A 22374-nucleotide genomic window follows, 5' to 3' on the forward strand; every position below is an offset into this window, starting at 1 on the left:
ATATCTACATCCCACATCACGTGTTCCTCTGCTTCCAATCCACCTTCTTGCTAAGGTAAACCTTGGGAGGTGGCAAATAATGCCTCAAGTAGCTGGGTCCCTGTCACACACATGAACAACTTAGATGGAGTTCCTGGATTTTGTCTTTTGCCTGACTAGGTCCTGGCTGTTGTGGGCATTTGGAGAATGACTAATGAATGGGAAAATTCTCTCTCTCTCTCTCTCTCTCTCTGTCTTCTTGCTCTGCCTATCAAATGAAAAATTTTAAAAACAATCTTACAACAATTATTAAAAGAGGAAAGTTAGGAGAATATTTGGATATACTTCATCTGTATTTCAATTTAAATGTTATTTGAAAGCCAAGATAATTGCTACCTACTGTGTTGTACACTTCTGCTTTGTGTAAGACTTAATAACAATCTTAATTAGGCCAATTTTAGTCAGATTAATACTTGTGTATGTCAGCACTAACTGCTGAACGCCACATACTGCAGGATTTTAATTAATGCTACGAAAAGGAAATACTCATGGTGTAAACGTTTTTAAACTGAAAAAGGCTAAAATGGAGTATGCTCAATAATGACAAAGGATAAATCACTATGATATCATTAATTTTAGATTCTTAGTGAATTAAAGTTGAATTTTAAAAAGATAAATCTACTCAAGTGTAGTATTAGGAAAATAAAGCCTTTGTACAACATTCTGAGCACACGAAATCTTTGCTTTTCACAATCCTGGAAAGTTTAATAATTAAAAAATAATTGGTACCCTGGATACTTGATCTCATTAGGTGATGAACTTAGGAATACCATTTCTTGAATAAGCACGTCTGTTACATTGCAATTTAGAGAAAGACAATAAACTAATTTAAAAAATCCTTTTCCTTTATTAAATTTCTAGTTTGACCAATGGGATGAATTCTTGGCTGGGGTTTTGCATGTCAAATGGGTTTTGGCATTGTTTTCACCCTCTTCTTACTTAACCATCACCCTGTCTGGAAGGGGTGTGGCTGAATACAGAAGGGAACAAGGTTGTAGATGGAGTAACTGCTCATTGAGGTGACAAAAGGAGCTTTCCATATACTTCAGAGTGCTGGTTGGAAATCACAGTGTTTTAAGTTAACACTGATAATTTCTATAATCTGACTGCTACATATTGGTCAGTAGGATAGTAATAATAATGATAATAATAATAATGCAGTGGCCTTAGAATTAGAAGCCCTGATATCAAATGACACAATCTTTGTGACTCTACATCTATTAAATGATGTTTTATCATTTGTAGTACACACAGGAAGGTGCCTAGGTTCAAGTCAGGAACTCATAAATACATGTTCATTCATAATTCATAAACTTATGTGCTTCACCCCCATTTTCAGACACTTAAGTTCAAAGTGAAAGAGAATTTTAATTCAATTATGTAAATTAGTATCAAGGTACCCTACGTTTGTACTTTCATGTCTTGTGTTAATCTTCCATAATCATAACCAGAATATGGAAAACAAGCAAATATCTAGTTAGAAGATGTGTATCATCACACTTTTATATTCCCTAGCAAAATGTTATGCAAATAAATGAACAAATATGCAAATGAATGAATGAATGGAGTCTGGTTCAGGAAGAACTGAATTCAGTATTCTGTCCCCAGTGTAATACAACTTGGTTTTCTTTTGAAGTAGATCTAGCTTTTCCTTTTTCTTATGCAACAGGTCTTCTTACCATCTTGAAGGGGAATAATTAATTCATTAACAACATTAAACAATACACTTGATACTGTGTCTAACTTCCCTCAGAAAAGCAAACTACTCTTCTTTAAGAATAGACATGACTTCAAATATGCAGGAGTGGAGAATTGTCCAGGAGAAAGTTACTCATATTTATACTGAATTTAAGATTTCTGACTCTTAGGGTGGGAAGATTTCTAATTTAGTTCTTTTAGCAATGTTGTATAATAAATTCACTCAGAGTTTTACATGTTTAGTAATTAAACATCATTTGGGAGCTCACACATAATATCTCATGCTTCTGAGAAAGATTGCCAAGATTTTTGGCGTTTTGCAGTTTAAATTTACACTCATTTTCTCCTTTACTCATTCTGTTTCAGGAGCATTGAGGCTACACACATATAACTTCATAACTTTTTTTTTAAGGTTTCTTTTTTTTTTTTTTTTGACAGGCAAAGGTCTTTCTTTTTGCCATTGGTTCACCCTCCAATGGCCGCCGTGGCTGGCGCACTGCAGCTGGCACGCTGAGGCTGGCACATCGCGCTGATCCAAAGCCAGGAGCCAGGTGCTTCTCCTGGTCTCCCATGCGGGTGCAGGGCCCAAGCATTTGGGCCATCCTCCACTGCACTCCCGGGCCATAGCAGAGAGCTGGCCTGGAAGAGGGGCAGCCGGGACAGAATCCGGCGCCCCGACCAGGACTAGAACCTGGTGTGCCAGCACCGCAAGGTGGAGGATTAGCCTATTGAGCCACGGTGCCGGCTCATAATTTTTTTTATTTAACTTTTTTTCAAAGTGTCCAAGATAATGCAGGACATTCACTAAAGACTTACTTATGTTTGGGTTTCTACACTGGCCAACAGAAAAAGCACTTTTTAAAATCTGGGAGTTGTCAAAATCTATTGAAATTTATAGTTTGCTAAAGCCTATTACCAGAAGCAAAGTCAAGGTTACTGGATTAAGAAATAAATTGAAAAAGATATGTACTATGGGCATCTGCAATTGAAGATAATAAAGTACATTTAGGTGAGTTTAGTCATTTTGCGTTGTTACCCAGAATAAACAAGTCTTGTGGAATCATCTGGTTGACAGCTTTGATAAGTCCATGTGCTAAAATGTGGCCTCTGTAAACAGAAAAACAGGAAAAAAATGTGTGTCTAAAAGATTTTAAGGTAGATTCTTTTTAAAAAAGATTTATTCATTTATTTGAAAGTCAGAGTTACACAGAGAGAGGAGAGGCAGAGAGAGAGAGAGAGAGAGAGAGAGAGAGGTCTTCCATCCTCTGGTTCACTCCCCAGATAGCCGCAATGGCTGGAGCCATGCCGATCCGAAGCCAGGAGCCAGGAGCTTATTCCGGTTCTCCCACGCAGGTTCAGGGGCCCAAGGAGTAGAGCCATCTTCTACTGCTTTCCAAGGTCATAGCAGAGAACTTGATTGGAAGAGGAGCAGCCGGGACTCAAATTGGCGCCTGTATGGGATCCTGGCACTGTAGGCGGTGGCTTTACCCGCTACACCACAGCACTGACCTCTCCATAGATTCTTTTTCTTTTTTTAAGATTTATTTTATTTATTTGAAAGAGTTACAGAGAGAGGTAGAGACAGAGAAAGAGGTCTTCCATCCACTGGTTCATTCTCCAGATGGCCGCAACGGCCGGAGCTGAGCCGATCCAGAGCCAGGAGCCAGGAGCTTCTTCCGGGTCACCTACATGGGTGCAGGGGCCCAACGACTTTGGCCATCTTCTGCTATCCCAGGCCATAGCAGAGAGCTGGATCAGAAGTGGAGCTGCCGGGACTAGAACCGGTGCCTATATGGGATGCTGGCACTTCAGGCCAGGGTTTTAACTTGCTGTGCCACAGTGCAGGTCTCAGCCCTCCATAGATTCTTAAAACAGAGATTAAGAACAAGAGGATCCTTTCTATGCCTGACCTTGACTATTTCAATGAGATTATTTCTCAAGTAAAAGGCAAAACTTTAGGTACCACTGCATGATATTTCTTAAGAGTTTCAAACTCCTTTTGCTTTCTGTTTGTGCCTGTCACACAATGAGAGGTGTTCTGTGCAAAGGCCAACTCCTAATAATAGCTAACATTTACAGAGCTTTCCCTATGTGTAAGGGCTATGTTCCGGGCATGAGTGTCATCCTGAGTGATTTCAAAAGTCTTACAGAACGAAGGGACCAAAGATTGATCCAGGGTATGCACCTTAGTGAAAATATTAAGGAAAAAGACACCTAGTAGTATACCAGTGGCAGAGTAGGTGTTAAAACACTTATTCTTAGATTGAGACTGGTGGTACTCTACCAGCCTTTGTTCTCCTGTTCCCTAATAATGCCTTGAGGAACACAATTAGGCAGAGGAGAATGGACTTAGAGTTCCTTCTCTCATTTCAATCAGGTAAAATTTATTTTATGGTCTATTGATTGTATTCTAAGATATTCTAAAGTGTTTCACTTAAAAAATCTTACAATCTTGCAAAAATCATTGCCACATACAGTACTAGATGAAAAATACTATAGTGAAGTTGTGAGAATGATACTAATTTTTAATAAAGTTTACTACCAGTTCAGCAATTACAACTATTTTTGGTGATTCATTAAATATGTTCATTTGTAAGAACACATTTAACCTTGAGCTAGTATCAAGGACTGCCTCAGTTGAACATAGGTAAGCCCTTTTATAAAGGGTGCTGGAAATTTCATCGTCTCATTATATCAGGTGTGTTTTCTGATGAGGCTAAAAGAAAGGGGCACTGATATCCAGATAGAGATTTAGGAAACTGGATGTTATTACCCAAAATTCATTTTCTATCCAACTTGTCAAAATCTGATCATACTCAGAAACATATTACTTATTTAGATCTTAACAGAGTGGTTTTGTCAAGTTGCAAACAATTCACTTGAAATGATAAATTTTACTTACTAATGAATGCTGATAGAAATGGCCCATCTTTCTTAGAAGGAAACAGGCAGGTGGTGAAATACTCCATAAGTGGTGTCAGTATTAAGAAAGGTAGGATGCTGATGGCATTCATAACTGCGATGGGCAGAAGGAATCCATCCATAAGCAGGTTGGAATTCATGGTCTGCAGATAATATCCTGAAGGAATCTGTATTCGAGGAGCAAAGCACCCAGGCATTAAAAAGGTGGTTTCATGTTGAAGAAAGTGTTCTCTGCCTGATGCACCACCATCCCCGCCCACCCCTTCACCTCCGTCTGATGAGTCAGAGGTTCCTGAGCTTTTCAAGGTCTCAACTGCAACTTGATCTTTCTCTCTAGCAGCAGCAGCTGTTTAGTCTATAGACAACACTACTGAATCTTTGTGGAGTTCCCTTTTGCCATTCTATCTCTTAATTTCCCTATGAGAAGTAATGGTGACCTTAGTTTTGTGCTTAAGATAACATGTAACAAATCAAATAACTGAAGTTTTAAATCTAAGCACCAGTTTTTTTTTTTTTCATGAACATTAAAGCAAAAGCCAAGGACAACATATTAAGGATTTCTCATTTTGCACTGATGAAAAAAAAATTGGTACTGTGATAGATTCCCTAAGTACATTTGTTTGGTGGCAGAATAGGTTGGAATGATCTTTTCCCCCCCCTAGGAAGAAGGGCCCAGTGTGGACACATTATTTGTTGTGAGCTGTCTTTGTGGGCTTCCTGGGTTGACTTTGTTTCTAATGTGAGCCAAGTAACATGAATAAAATGAAAGAAAATCTTTCTGGCCCTCTTTTTAATTTCATGATACTAGTATACAGCAAAGGGAATTACGTGAAAAAAGTTTGCATAATAAACTAAAAGATAAGAATTATTTTTAAAAGAAGATTCTGTTGCACCTCAAACCCTCAAACCTCAAATTGTTAGAATTCCTTCATTTTTAAAAATAACCCCAAAGCTAAGTATAATCCTATTACTAACATGCATTTCAGGCCTGTTGATAGGTTATAATATCAGAATTAAGCCATGATATAAGAAAGGGAACTATTTAATTCATAAACTTAATTACAATCATCATATCATTATTATAGCTAGTACTAGTACATAGTACTTTCTTAATACTCAGTAGCACCTAAAGTCACTGAGTGGCATGGACAAAAAGTCAACTGTTCTCCTTGAGGAACAGATTCTGTAAACTATTCTTACACAACAATAACTGCGTCAGGATTCCTGCCTTAGCACCATTCTGCGAGAGCAATCCTGCTCAAACATCCTCATGGTAGCTTCTCATTTGAAACCTTCTTCCATCAGTTGTACATCTTGAGAGGTATACACAGAATCAGAGACACCGAGTCAGCATGGCTGATAAGTGCACCAGTTATAAAATGAACTAGTTGCTTTGTTGACTGCCTACACACAGAAGAGGAATACACCTTCTCTGAGGTTCTATCCAGGTGAAACGTTTCCTGGTGATAATTTATCCTCTGATCTTCAATTTGAAACATAGGACAATAAACAAAGGTCATTTGGTTTGGGAACAGATGACAAGAGTGAAGGGAACATCAGCTAATTCTGCCCTACTTCAATAAAATTATTAAGCATGGATCCCCCAGTCAGAGGGAAATGAGTGATGTGTTTTTTAAAAAAGTGCTGGCAGCAGAACAACTGTAAGACTGAAAGGCTCCCAGCACAACTTGGAAGTTTCTGTTACTGATTTCAAACGAGAATTACTGTTAATAGGAATAAAGTTATTATCGGCATGAATCACAGACACAGAGACCTGTTAACTTAATAATGTGGCAAATGTACTATTAATCTTTAGTGAAGCAATATTAATATATTGCCTAATCTAAGAAAAGGCTCCAGTGTCTTGAAAGCTTGAAATCATTTCTGCTTCTGCCTCAAGTTCTGAAATCATCCCCTTTTAAAATTTTAAATACTTTTATTTCATACAAGCCTCTGAGTATTCAAAAGTAATTGCTGTCAATAGAGATTCATTTTCACCTCTGAGTGGCCAGTAATGTCAAATGGCTACCTTATTGGCTGAAATATCAACATATTTTAAATGTATGTCTTGGAACTGAAGGTCAATAATGGCTACTAAATCTAAAATATGGAACGCTATGATGTTTTATTCTTGGTACTTTGATTGCCTTTGTAATGGTGATTATTTCATCCAGGGGCAAAAAGCTAGTCTCAGCCTATCCTGGTGGAAGTTTCTTCTGCCTCCCGGGAAAAGTGTAGTCTAACATTTTCTTTGAAGTTCCCAGTATAATATCACTGTGTATAATTTTGCAACCTATATAGTCTGTATCGGGGATTTGTATTCCAGAGCAAAAGAGGTACTGTATGTGAGAGTAAGGCATGGGGCTTAATACTGGCCTTGAGCTCAGATGACCGCTCGGCCATGCATCTGCAAGGTAACCACAAGCAGGTTGCAAATTACTGTCTTTGAGCCTCTGATTGAGGATAATACTACTAGTAATACAGGCTTGCTGCAATGATTAGATACTGTTAGAAGATGTTATGCATAACACGTGACCAATAAATATTAGTTCTTACTGTTTGCAATAAGCAGGTCATCTAGATGTGATAATATGCTTAAAATTAATTTGCCAAAACTTATAATTTATTTCTAATTAAATCATATATGATAATTTTCAGGGAAGGCTCCAACTAAGTGGGAAGAAATATCAGGTGTTATTGCATTATGAACGTAAAGAATTGGAGGGGCCAGTGTTGTGGCGTAACAGGTAAAGTCGTGACTTGTGATGCTGGCATCCAATATGGATGCTCCACTTCCAATCCAGCTCTCTGCTAATTGCCTGGGAAATGCAGCATAGAATGGCCCAAGTGCTTGGGCCCCTGCCACCCACATGGGAGACCCAGCCTCAGCCATTGTGGCCATCTAGGGAATGAACCAGGAGATGGAAGATCTCTCTGTCTATTCCTCTCTCATTCTCTGTAACTCTGACTTTTAAATAAATAAATCTTTTTTTTTTTTAAATTGAAAATATGGGACATTTGTATAGAGATTTTAAGATTAGCTATGGATCACTTGCTACATTTGTACTCCCTATTAGTTTTTCTATTTTACTATTTTTTTGTTAAAATTTACTTAAAAATCAGAGTTACGTAGAGAGAAGGAGAGACAGGGAGGGAGAGAGATCTTCCATCTGCTAATTCATTCCCCAAGTGGAAACAATGGCCAGGGCAAGGCCAGGCCCACATGAGTGAGTCTCCCACATGGCCCAAGCACTTGGGCCACCTTCTTTGCTTTCCCAAACCGTTACCAGGGAGCTGAATTGGAAATAGAGCAGCTGGGACTTGAACCAGCACCCATATGGGATGCCAGCATTGCAGGCTGTGTTTTACCCACTACACCACAACACTAGTCCCTATTTTAAGAAGTTTTTATGATAGTAGGGCTATATACTAAGATACATGGAAAAGTTTGTGGAAAATAGAAGTAAATGATAAGATAATTTTGATACAAAAAATGAAATTTTTGAGCATTTTTATCATGATATACATTTTCCATGAATTTTTTGAAGACCCCTTGATTTGAACTTTTTGCACTAAAATGAACTTATCTTTTAATTTTATTTTTCATGAGATTTAAAATATTTTAGTTATATTCTGTTTTTGTGCCTGTTTCTCTTGTTGAGTCAGGAAAGAGGCTAAATTTCCTAAATGAGACCAGCTTTCATGCATGGTTTAGTCTAGGGTTCAGTCAACTTTTCTATAAAGGACTAGAGAGCAATCATGTTCACATCGGGGTTCTGTAGCAGTCACTCAATTCTGCTGGAGCATCAGCAGGCATAGATAAGACAAACTAATAAGTATGGTTGGGTTCTGATAAAACTTTATTTCAGGACACTGAAATTTAAATTTCACATTTTTTTTAATGTGCTACAAAACATTATTCTTCTTTTGATTTTTTTTCTACCATAGAAAAATGCAATAGACATTCTTAACGTTCAGGATGTACAAAAAAGGCAGTGGAATGGATTGGGCCTGTATTTTGGTAATATTTTTGCTAACTTCTGATGTAATGGAGTCAGCATTACTAAGTGTCATAGAGTGAATTCCACTTTTCATTTCACTACTATTACCTAGGGCCTACTATCCACCTCGTCTCTCAGCTCTATGAAAATATCACATAATTTTTCTAAGCCTAAGCTTTATCATTACCAAATGATGTAGTTGTTTATGACTATAAGTCATTCATTTGCCTTCTAAATCCCAAGTTAGGAGTTAGCAAGAAAGTCGTAAATTTGCCCAGACTTTTATAATCATTTATTTTTTCTCTAAGTTTGTCTTTGACTATAACCACACTAAAGAAAAATTTAAATTCCTTATATCTGGAAATGATACTTTGGGCTTAGTGTTTTCCCTTTGATTTCCTCACAGCACAGGGACTGATTCCCCAAGGAACTAATAGAGTGGGTGGAGAGAGAATCAGTTGCTCATTAGTACTTCCACTTCAGAGTACGGCGAAGGTGGTGCTCAAATCAGTCAAATTAGTTGCTTGTTAGTACCACTTTTTAAAGGTTTAATGAGGGAGGAAAGCAAAACCTTTGGCTAAAGGGAGGTTTGGTAATTGCCTATAGATTTGATGTTTTTGTCTGCTTTTTTTGTACCTTATGCCTCTGCACTCTGAAGTGTGGTCTGCACCCACTGACGACCATTTATAGTTGTACAAAGGCAACACATACCCAGGGATCCTTGGGTATGCCCCTGCCTACCCCTCTTAGCTCTTGAATTCAACGCCCACAATGGTTAGAAGCATCTGTGGGGTAACCACCCGACTGTGCATAAGAAGCATGCTTTTGGATGAAAATACATGCGACTGGTTATGGTACCACACGATCACTGTGTTGTTGACATAGTATCCATTGTCCCTCCTTACCTGCACCATGCACATTCTGTATGGAAGCTGAAACACGAAGAGAGGGAGGAGGGTAAAGAAATATTTTGTGTCTCCTACGTGGCGTTCACTGTAGCAGCCACCATTTGTTTCCTTGGCATGGTCTAACCAGCTTGTCACATCTCTGCCACCCTGGTAAAATTGCAGGCAGCATGTTTTTAGGGCATTAACAAACACCCCACATGTTGTCAGGAGGGAACAACCTGCAGATAATTGGAGAGATTATGTGTTAGTATAGGAATTGCTTTCCCATTTTCCAAGATGCCAATTAGAAAGATGGCAATTGCAAGGATGAAGGGCAGAAAAGTGACTGAGAAGGTTTTAGCACCCAAGGGGTTGGATTCAAAGGAATAAGCTTCTGACAAGGATTCTGGCATCCTGATGACCAGCGCAGGGTGGTGCCTGACAGCTGATGTAAAAAATGAAAAAGGTAAGATCAATGGGAACATATTAAAAAGGGAAGAAAGGTGACAAAATAAAACACCAAAGTAAAGGATTTCAGAATCTCTCAGAAGTCTCTAACTTTAACTTATTAATGAATAAGATAACCTGAGCTTTCTTTTATATCCTTAATACAAAGAACTCCATACTATTTTTTAAAATATAAATCACTATATAAATAGTCCTCACTTTCCTTGGCGGGTAGAGGGTGGTTTCTTATTTTGACATGGAGATGAAGGGAAATGTATTCTCTGCCTTGACTTTATCCTTGAATTTCAGACATAAGGTTAAACTTTGAACTCTTTAAATGACTTTATGCATGTTGATAGTGTCACTAAAAGTTCAGATTGGATTCGTTGGCTTTTGACTTTTCCAGTAGTTTCCTCTGAGTTTATATGGCTATGGTGTTAGTATCAGAAACATTTTATTGCCTAGGACGTCAGTAGTCGCTGACTGCTAGTGATTTGCAACCTCATTGTTGCTTCCTTTATGATCTTTCAAGTTCCACCTTTTCTTTGAGTTCATTAGGACTTCTTGATGCAATGACAGATAAGAGATCCCTGTTTAGTGAGCAGTTCACCTGTGCCATCATAATAGATATAATCTATCATAGTACTCCAATTGACCAGATAAATCCCTCAACAAACTATATAGAAACAAAACTGCAGGATAAATGGTGTAATAAAAGTGAAAGCATTTGAGTTTCTCCAAAGAAGCTTGTTATAGAAGCTCAAAGTATACCTTCTGAATGCATTCAAGTATGCTATAATAAAACTCTAGATATAATGCACTCTGATGTCTTGTATTTAAATAGCATTGAGTATTTGTATTTATATTTAAATACTATTTATTAATGTTTCTTTGTATAGTTATTAAGTGATTATATTGATTTGGTCTAGTCCTTTTTTTAAAGAGGTGTGATAGACCCATTGTGTCAGCCTCTGATTAATTGAGGGAGCTGGGGGCCTGGTAATTGAATATGGAGCCTTTCACCTCTAAGTCACTGAATCAAATCCAGCCCAAATTGGTAGTGACCAAGAATGATTGTGGTTGTGGCTTTTTGGTGGCCTTTGTGAAGTGTGTTTAGGTCATGTGGAAGTATTCAGGGATAATTACTGACAAGAGATGGGCTCGTATCTATAGTTACTATTGCCTCTCTTCACCATCAGTATTGCCAGAGAAGAGGGCCCAGAACCAAGGCCCAGGGACCAAGGCCAAGGGAACAGAAGCACCTGTGTGTAAACAGCCACGATTTATATCTCTTAGGAAGGAAGTACTTTATTACTGCAGAAATAATGGCTCTATTATGAGACTTTCCTATTTCACTTAGTTTACTTAAGGTTTAAGTAAGATGAGAACTGAGATTGTGCTGATGAACAGTCAAGACACTGCATTTGGACAGGCATGGGCCGGGATGCTTAACTCCCTCACGCTTCCTCACAGTCTTGTTTCTGTAGCTCATTGGCCTGTTCTCTGCACAACTCTTACAAAACAGTACAGTATGGATACTACAATTATAGTACCATTGATTCAGATTCCTCTATTATTTCAAATAGACTTTATTATTAAATGATAACCATAAGCAGAATCAAAGACTATTTCCAACAATATTTTCCCCATCCTCCTAACTTGTATTGTATTTTTAAACTCAGTATTCTTTTGGTAGAAAAAAATTACTATTTGCAGCAAGATAAATTTGGATCTGCTCCTAACGCATGATAAATTGAAAATTATAACCTTATTAAGCAATTAAGTATTGCTATCATATTACTTCTTTTCCAAAGTAATTTATTTTATTCTATTTATTTGAGAAGAAAGGGAGAGGGACAGAGAGAGAGAGAGAAAGCTCCTATCTGCTAGGTTCACTCCTCAAATGCCCACAAGGGCTGAGGCTGGGCAAGGTCAAAGCTAGGAGCCAGTCCAACTATTTGCACCTTCACCTGCCATCTTGCTGCATTTATAGGAAGCTAGAATTGGGAGCAGAGCCAAGACTTGATCCAGGCACTCCAATATCAGATATGAACATCTTAAAAAGTGCATCTTAACAGGTAGGTCGAAAGTCCCTAGCTGCTATCATATTATTTCTTTTTTTTAAGATTTATTTATTTATTTATTTGAATGTCAGAGTTATAGAGAAAGAGGGAGTGACAGAGAGAGAAGAATGTTCCATCCATGGGTTTACTCCCAAAATGGCCATTATGGCTAGCCCTGGGCTAGGCCAAAGCCAGGAGCCAGGAGCTTCACCTGGGTCTTCCACATGGCTGGTAAAGGCCCAAGCTCTTGGGCCATCTTCTGCTGCTTTTCTCAGGGTATTAGCAGGGAGCTGGATCAGTAGTGGAGCAGCCAGTGCTTGAACCGGCACCCATATGGGATGCTGGTATTGCAGACAGTGGCTTTACCTGCTAAACCAGAAAACCAGCCTTGGTCATATTAATTCCAAAGAGAGGTGGTTTAGAATAGTAATCCTCAAACTGTCTTAAAACATCAGTTTTCCAAAATTCTCAGTTGTCATGGTCAATATATTTGTGAAGCACAATAAAAATGAAATATCTAAAAATATAATAAAGGCATAAAAATGTAAGCCTTGATGTTTTTATTATTAGATTCAACAGACATAAAATGTGATTCCATAAATATTTCTATGTGTTTTCTCATATTATCTGTATTTATTTTGTTGCATGCTGGTAAAAAACAGTTCATAGTTCAGTGCTACTCTGTGGCTCAGGTTTCAATTAAATATACACTTTGGAAAATGAATTTTTAAAATAAAATTGTATCTGATACACTGATAAGGAGTAATATAACAAGATGCTCAAAAACCTAAAAGTATGAAAAGAAGTTTAAAGTACTAGCTAGTACATCAAGTGTGTATAACTGATACCAAAGAAATTTGAATGTAATCATTCATTTGTTCAGTGTATTTATTAATCACTATGACCCAGGGACTTTTCTGCGTCCTGAAAATATAGCAGTAAAAAAGAGCTGTAAACTCTCAAGTCTTCTTTGTGGAGGGAGAGATACCACAAATAGGAAAATAGTAGGCAATTCTATGGCCCAAGGATTGAAGGCCTGAAAATAAGCGAAAAAGACCTGCGTAGTCCCAAAAAGACAGATATCAAATGCTTCCCCTGATTCGAGATAACTAACAGATTACCTAAAATGTAATGTATTGGAGTGAAATGAACATTTTGAGATCTGATGATTGTTTACAGCCCTTGTGTCTTCCATTGAGGAACAGTGTTTTGCTTTTTTTTTTCTTCATACTATTTGTTGAGCTCTTTTACTTAGTTAAGGGTTAACCTTACAATCATTAAGTAAACTGAAAATAGATCTTTGTAAAAATTAAGAGTGGGAATGGGAGAGGGAGGAGGAAGAAGGGTTGGAGCATGGGTAGGAGGGAGGGTAGGGTAGGAAGTATCACTATGTTCCTAAATCTGTATGTATAAAATACATGAAACTTATATAACTTAAATAAAATTAAAAAACATAAAAGTCATATCACAAATTAAAAATGAGATTGGACAGACAGAAAAGGTCAATGAGGCAGTAATTCAGTGAGAAGAAGTTTGGAAAGAGATGAAGTCCAAGAGGTGGTCAGAGGTCAGACCATACAGACGAGGTAAGGAGCCTGAGATATATCATCAATGTATGGCAAACCACTAAAAAGTCTTAAGAAGAATAGTCATGTAATGTATAAATATATATATATATTATTATTTTTTTTTTTTGACAGGCAGAGTGGACAGTGAGAGAGAGAGACAGAGAGAAAGGTCTTCCTTTGCCGTTGGTTCACCCTCCAATGGCCGCCGCAGCCAGTGCGCTGCGGCCGTCGCACCGCGCTGATCCGATGGCAGGAGCCAGGAGCCAGGTGCTTTTCCTGGTCTCCCATGGGGTGCAGGGCCCAAGCACTTGGGCCATCCTCCACTGCACTCCCTGGCCACAGCAGAGAGCTGGCCTGGAAGAGGGGCAACCGGGACAGAATCCGGCGCCCCGACCGGGACTAGAACCCGGGGTGCCGGCGCCGCTAGGCGGAGGATTAGCCTAGTGAGCCGCGGCGCCGGCCTGTATAAATATATTTTTAAAGAGTTACTTATTCATTTGAAAGGCAGAGAGAGAGAGAGAGAGAGAGAGAGAGAGAATCTTCCATCTGCAGATTTACTCCCCAAATGGTTGCAAGAGCCAGGTCTGGGCCAGGCCAAAGCCTGGAGCCAGAAATTCCCTTATAGTCTTCTATGTGGATTGCAGGGTCTCAGGGCCATCTTCTGCTGTCTTCCTAGGCACATTAGCTGGAAGGTGGATCAACATCAGGGGCACTGGAGCTCACACCAGGCACTCTGACATAGGATGCTGATGTCCCAAGTGGCAACTTAATCTATGTCACAACACTGGCCCTGTGAAGTATGTGTGTGTGTATGTGTGTATTGTGTGTACATATAGATGCATACATATATACATATATGATTTTATTTACTTATTTGATATTCAGAGTTATAGAGAGAAACAGGGGGAGAGAGAGAAAAAAAAAGAGAGACAGACTCTTCCATCTGCTTGTTCGCTCCCCAGATGGCAACAACATCCAGGTCAAAGATTGGGGCCAGGAGTGTCTCCTGCATGGGTATCAGAGGTCCAAACAGGTGGGCCATCCTCTGCTGTTTTTCCCAGGCCATTAATAGAGAGTTGGATTGAATGTGGAGAATCTGGGACTCAAACCAGCACCCATATAGGATGTTTGAAACATGGGCAATAGCTTTACCCATTAGACCACAACACCAGTCCCCTTGATGTATATTTTTAAAGAGTGCTACTCTGGAACCCTGATAGCTTCATGAATGTTGGATTTTAGGGGACAGAGAGGAAGCTAGGAGACAGGCAACAGAAAGTGATGGCTTGGACTAGTAGAGTAGTAGCAACAAAGAGAAATGAACTCAAAAGTGTTGTTGAACAATCAATAGAATTTTTCAATGTGGAAAAGGATGAGGAATTAGATTTTAAGATGACTCTTTTTTTTTCTTGTTATACAGTTGGGTGTTGGTGACCTACACTGATAAGAGAGAGATAAGAAAGGAGGCAGTTTGCACTTGACTGAATCAGAAGTTGAGGTTTGATCAAGTTAAGTCCAAAAAATTATTAGATAACCAAGTCAAAATAGGAAATAGGATGTATACCTCTCAAGGTGAAAAAGAGTTCAAGGTGAAATCAAGCATTTGATGTGTAGATGGCATTAGAAGCCCCGGGACTAGAGATTACTTAGGCAAAGAGGATGGGTAGAGAAGACACAGGGGTCCCTGGAATGAATTCCAGGTCTGCACATCACTTCAAGGAGACAAGCTAGTCTAAGAACTAAGAAGAGAAAACTGTACACTATATGGGTTGTAAACAAGAAGGAAGGAAAACAGCAAAATAATAAACCTACACTGATGAGTTGGACTGAGACAGAGTCAAAAAGCCAGATAAAAGTGCAAGAAAGAAATACACAGGAATCTGTCCACTCAAGGGGGAGTGGCCATGAATCGTAGCTACCACTGAATGTCAGGATGGGTATCCTGTTGAAAGCATCTGCATTTAAACATTGCATCATTTCTTTGGATTAATCCATTGGACTTAGTAGAAAACTTGTTGTCTCCTATACAAATAATTTCAGGTGTCATGTAGACACAGCCTTAAAAATGTCTATTGTCATTATAATCCCCAAATTGCTTTTCTGCACCAGGAGCAGAAAAGGGAAGTTAAAAAAAATTGGAATGAAAGATTCAACTGACACTTCAAGCTCCTGTTTAAATGTGCACAGCAAACACACCAGGCGTGCACATTTTAAAATAAAACAGATGAGCTATTTTAAATGTTTTATTGCAAAACTTAAAAGAGTGTAGCTATTACTATTTTAAAAAAACTTTCAGGAAGCAATTTTTCTATTCTTTGTACCTTTAAGTCCTTGGCTGTGATGTTCTGCTCTTCTGACCTTGATCTAATCATGAATATCTATGCTACTTAATTATAATAAAAAAAGCCTACATTGCACTCTAGATGGTAGATGCACATTTTTTCTTCTTTGGTCACCTGCCAGTTCTCAAAATTATAGCAGTGGGAAGAAATGCAAATGAAGGCCGTGCTTGACAGCTAAACATAATGGAATGCATGGTCCACATTTGAAAAGTTACCTTAAAATAAAAGGTAGCATATAAAAAATCATTTCTTTAAGGTCACCTATGGCTTTGAATTACAGCTTTGAGGGATTTCCAATTTAGTCATCAGAGAGGAAGGAGCCAAAATAAGGATTATATACTTTGCTGGAGGGAAGACAGAGTATAACTTCAGTTTTGTTGGGTGATCTTACAACTTGGAAATAGTAAACAAAAAATAAAATGAAAATGAGCCCTATGATATATATTTCATAGAACCTGGTGTGAAGTAAACCACTGGCAAACATTTTCTATGCTAATCATTCTTGCAGCTAATAAACATTTTCATTCTAGCATCCTAAGAAAGTTTTCCTTATCATATGTTAAAATATACAATATATGGACTATGATAGACTAGCAATAAACAGAGTTGATTACATAGATCTGTATTACTTTAAGAAAAATTGTATTTATATGGCTATGTTCTTAAATAGATTAGGAAGCAAATGGATGGGAGTTGAATAGTTACTAGCAGATTTGTATGTATTTTGTGTGTGTGTGTTCACAAAAAAAAAATTATTTGATTATTGAACAGTCCAGAAAGTGCCAAAGTGGCCTTTCAACAAAAAACATATAATTTACATTTTCCTATTTATTTATTTAGGTTATTTGAGACTGACAGAGGCACAGTTTTGTATATAGACTCCATCCTATAGACTACAAAGAGGACTTGCAGTGCTAAACTGTGGTCCTCAGACTACAGAACTCAAAGAAGAAGGGACGGGGGCTTCGGTGGATGATATTTGCACTATTTCACTGCCTTTGGATGTGGTGTAATAGAATGACTTTTAGCCTGGGAAACTAACGCTTTAAAGTCCTGGTTCCACTGCACCTATTTGCTGTGAGATTCTCATTTAATTGAAATACGACTCAGTTTCTACACTCAGTTTAATGATAAACACTGAACAATTATCATATTTAAAGTATTTATAAGACACAGAAGTTTTTAACTGTATTCATAAACATAATTTCAACACATGTAGTAAATGATGTGGTAAAGAGTTACTCAGGGTGCCACCAGATCAGAATCAAGCCATACAGTCTGAGCTGCAGAGGGATACAGGTGTACTCTTCCAGTCTACCTCACAGGTATGCGGTATTAATGAAGTAAATCTGGTGAATTTGCATAATTTTTAAAAATACAATTCATGCCATTGCTATTGGTTGTACAGATAAATAGTAGAGACAATGGTAACAATAAAAGAAAATATATTAGAAATTAAGATCAGAGTTAAGCAAAATGGATAGAATGAGCAATGGAATAGAATAGATGGTCTAGAAAATCAACTGAAAGTGTACAATGAATACGCATCTCAACTGAGTAAGAAAGGCCAGGACTTTTTAAAAATAAGATTGAAATAATTTTATAGTAATATGGGAAAACGGTACAATCGAGTTTATTCTGAAAACCTATTCTAAAATAATTTCCAAATGGCTCAGAGATATAATGGCAGAATAAAAAGAATTAATACAAAAACTAAAAGAAATGAAATGGACACTATGAGAAACAGTGACTTGATCAGCTCTTCTCCTGACTGTTGATGTACAATGTAATACTTTATCCATTTTAGTATTTTTTTTTGTTCTAGTACTGTTGGTTGAACTCTGTAATTAACACACAATTATTCTTAGGTGTTTATATTTTAACTGAAAAGTGATCCCTGTTAGGAATTTGGAAAACATTATGCTGAGTGAAATAAGCCAATCCCAAAGGGACAAATACCACTTGTTCTCCTTGATAGGTGACAACTAACTGAGCACCAAAAAGGAAACCTGTTAAAGTGAAATGAACACTATGAGAAACGGTGACTTGATCAGCCCTCACCCTGACTGTTGATGAGCAACTTGATATATTATCCCTGTTAGTATTTTTTTTGTTTGTTCTACTTAATACTTTTGGTTGAATACTGTACTCAATACACAATTCTTCTTAAGTGCTGAAACTTAACTGAAAAGTGATCGCTGTTAAATATAAGAGTGGGAATAAGAGAGGGAAGAGATGTGCAATTCGGGACATGCTCAAGCTGACTTACCTCAAACGGTAGAGTTAGAAACATACCAGGGGATTCCAATTCAATCCCATCAAGGTGGCATGTACCAATGCCATCTCACTAGTCCCAGTGATCAATTTCTGTTCACAATTGATCATAATGATAGGACTAAGATTCAAAGGGATCACATAAACAAGAATAGTGTCTGCAAATACTAGCTGATAGAATAAAAAAGGGAGAGAACGATCCAACATGGGAAGTGAGATACACAGCAGACCCATAGAATGGCAGATGTCCTAGACAACACTCTGGCCTCAGAATCAGCCCTAAAGGCATTCGGATCCGGCTGAAAAGCCCATGAGAGTATTTCAGGCATGGAAAGCCAAGACACTCTGGCAAAAAAAAAAAAAAAAACAAAAAAAACAAAACCTAAATGAAAGATCTCCACGAATGAGATCCCAGTGGAAAGAATGGGTCATCAAAGAAGGAGGTGATTACTAGTTATAGCATTAAATCTCAATGTACAGCACATTAAGGACAGAGATCCTACATGAGGAGTAAGTGCACAGTGACTCCTGTTGTTGACTTAACAAATTGACACTCTTGTTTCTGGCGTCAGGAATCACCCTAGGCTCTTGTCATGAGCTCCCAAGGCTATGGAAGCCCCCTGAGTTCACTGACTCTGATCATTTTTAGACAAGGCCATGGTCAAAGTGGAAGTTCTCTCCTCCCTTCAGAGAAAGGTACCTCCTTCTTTGATGGGGGGGAAGCCATTGTAATCCATAAGCTGTACTTTGGAAATTTATATTCATTAAATAAAAGTTTAAAAAAAACATAAACTAAAAGAAACATAAGGTAATTCTTTTATAATCTGGGAGTGAGTATAGCTTTTCAAACATTACACAAAATCTAGAATCAATAGTTGATAAATTTTGGTATGAACATAAGCCACAAAGATAAGACGAACAAATAAATTTTAAAAATGCTTGTGCATGGAAAATAATTGAAGAAGAAAATTTAGACACTATATGAAGCTGGAATTTGACACTATCACAGTGATTATTGTATAAATATTAACTTGCCTGTTAGGTAATCCTAATAGTCATCCCAAATCTTATGAAATAAGCAAAGTCATTAAGATAGCCTGCTGGGCTGAACTTTGGAATGTTCTTTATTTAATGCCTGGAATGTTACTGCTTCTTGACAAAGTCTGAGTGCACTTAGGTTAACTGTGGGCCACCTTTGTCTTAATATATAAATCTCTAACTACTGATTGGAAATGCAGGGATCTATATGTTCTCTGATGCCAGAGACTACACTTCTGTCCATCAGAACCCCAACTAAATCACATTTTGTAAAATCCTGGATTGGTCTGACTCTTTCTTTGGTCTTTGTACCTTCTGTCTTTGGAAGCCAGTTCAGATACACTGCATTTTCACAAAACAGCATATAATAAATGAGGAATGATATTTGCAATTTTTATCATAACAAAAGGTTAATATAACCCAAATATAAAATTTTTCTAAAAATTGGCAAGAAAGAGGCTACAAAACAAACCACTGTAAACAACCAATGTATCAAGGAATAAATCACAAGAAATTTAGAAAATATTTGGAAATGAATGAAAACAAAAACACAACAAACTAAAACTTGTGGGTTGTAGCAAAAGCAGTAAAAATAAGAAGTTTATAGGGCAAATGTTACATTAAAAAAGAAAGGTGTCAAATCAACAGCTTAACTTGACACCTCAAGAATCCAAAGAAAGAAGCACACGAGCTAAACTAAAAGTCAGAAGGAAAGAAATAAGATTACAGAAGAGAATAGGCAATAGGAAAACAATAGAATAAACTCAATTGCTAAGTGCTGGTTTCATGAAAAGATCAATGAAATTGACAAACCTTTAGCTAGACTATGGAATAAGGAAAGAGGATTCAAATAAAATTTAGAAAAAAAGGAGAGATTATTGTTAAAGAAATAAAACAGATAAAAAAGATTCTACTATGAATAACTATACACCAACAAATTGTATAACCTAGAAGAAATGGATAAATTCCTAGAAACAAACAACATACAAATATTAAATTATAGGATCCAGTGTTATGGTGCAGTGGGTAAGCTGCTACCTGCAATGCCAGCATCCCATGTGGGCACTGGTTTGTATCCTGGTGGCTCCACTTCTGATCCAACTCCTTTCTAATGCACCTGGGAAAGCAACAAAGGATGGCCTAAGTATGTGGGTCCCTGACATCCACTTGGAGATGGAGATCTGGATGAAGCTCCTGGATACTGGCTTCAACCTGGCCTAACCCTGGCTGTTGCCATTTAGGGAGTGGACCAGCAGATGGAAGATCTCTCCCTGTCCCTCCCTCTTTCTCTCTGTAATGCTGCCTTTCAAATAAAATGAATCAATATTTCAAAAACAGATTGAATCATAAAAGAAATTAAAAAATCAGAGAAGACCTATAAATAGTGAGTATATTGAAGCAATAATAATAAAAAAAAAAACTTCCCAACAAAGAAAAGACTGAGACTTCAGTGGGTAATTCTACCATTTAAGGAATAATTAACACCAATTTTAAACTTTTCCAAAGAATCTGAAACAGAGAAGGCTCCCAAATATTCTATGACATCAGTGTTACTATGATACCAAAACCAACAAAGATGACACAAGGAAAAAAAAACCCTGCAAATTAATATCCCCGATTAATATTAATGCAAGAATTCTAAAAAACATGCTGCAAAGCCAAATTCAACATCACTTCAGAAGGATCATGTACCACAACCAAATAGGATTTATACCTGGAATGCAAAGGTGATTCAAATGTGATTTGAAAACAATTAATGTGAAACACTACATTAAAAAACATTGGGCAAAACCCACATGATAATCTCAATGAATACAGAAAAAGCATTTGGCAAATGTAACACCTTTTCATTATTAAAAAAGCACCCAATATCTAGGAATGGGAAGAAACTATTTTAACATAATAAAAACCATATATGAAAAGCTTACAGATAATAGTGAAGACTGAAAGCCTTTCCTCTAAGGTCAAGAACAAGACAAGGATGCTCACTGTTGCCTCTGTTACTGAATGTAGTGCCTATATAGAGAAATTAGATAAGAAAAGAAATAAAAGTCATAAAACTCAGAAAAGAATTAAAATCATCTCCATTTATAGATGACGTGAACTTAAAAGAACCAAAGCCAACTGTTCCATGGATAATTGAATTCAGCAAAATTTCAGGATACAAAATCAACACTAAAAAGTTACTGTGTTTCTGAACACTGACCTAAAAAGGAAATTAAGGAAACAATCCCATTTACCATTACATTAAAAAGTTATCTAGGAATACACTTACCCTAGAAGGTGAAAGGCTTGTTGTACATTGGAAACTGCAAAACTGGCAAAATAGATTGAATAACATACAAATAAATGGAAAACATTCCATGCTTTTCAGTTGATAGATTTAATATTGTTAGAATATTCATCCTATCTAAAGTAATCTACAAATTTAATTTTTCAGAAATAGAAAAAATATCTTAAAATTCATATGAAGGGACCCCAAGTAGTCAAAACAACTTTGAAAAAGAAAAAAGTTGGATGCTCCACACTCTGTGATTTCAAAAAGTGCTACAAAGCAACAAAGTTTAGTGTGTGATTCTGACATAAAGATAGATATATAAGCTAATGGAACACAATAGAGTGCCCAAAATTACACCCTTGCATAAATGGCCAAATGATTCTAACAGGGCACCAAGACCACGACTGGGGAAAGGACAGTGTCTTTAGCTAATAGTACTGAAAAATTGTATATCCACATGCAAAAGAATGAAGTTGGGCCCTTTCCTTATATCATATATTATGATTAACTCAAAATAAATTAAAGCTGTAAAAGGAAGGCCTACATCTGTGGAGAAGTTTTAAAAGTTCAAAGAAAATGCATATTATGAAGAAATTGCATAGATTTCACAAATGTCTGCACCAAAACTTAGCTTTCATTTTCAACTTTTTGCATGCCATTTTTCAAAGAAAACAACCAACAGAATAAAAAGTCAACCTACAATTTGAAGAAAAAAATTGAAAATCATGTATCTTATTTGAGGTTAATATCTCAAATATGTAATGAACTTTTGCAACTCAACAAGAAGCAGACAAATAATAAACAAAAAGATGATAGA

The 22374-nt window shown here is 37.2% G+C and overlaps 1 protein-coding gene across 1 annotated transcript in view; it reads right to left on the minus strand.

Annotated features, from left to right (window-relative positions):
- Positions 1–22374, minus strand: part of SLC15A5 (solute carrier family 15 member 5) — a 106472-nt gene that overhangs the window by 43055 nt on the left and 41043 nt on the right. Inside the window, exons 4-5 of the mRNA XM_002712626.4 lie at positions 9566–9786; positions 4640–4826 (exon numbers count right to left, since the gene is read on the minus strand). Coding sequence (XP_002712672.3) covers positions 4640–4826; positions 9566–9786 — 408 coding nt within the window. The remainder of the gene's footprint in view (positions 1–4639; positions 4827–9565; positions 9787–22374) is intronic.

The sequence above is a fragment of the Oryctolagus cuniculus genome, chromosome 9 (assembly GCF_051225735.1).
Source record: "Oryctolagus cuniculus isolate XC-2025 breed Fujian yellow rabbit chromosome 9, ASM5122573v1, whole genome shotgun sequence".
NCBI classification, from domain to species: Eukaryota; Metazoa; Chordata; class Mammalia; order Lagomorpha; family Leporidae; genus Oryctolagus; species Oryctolagus cuniculus.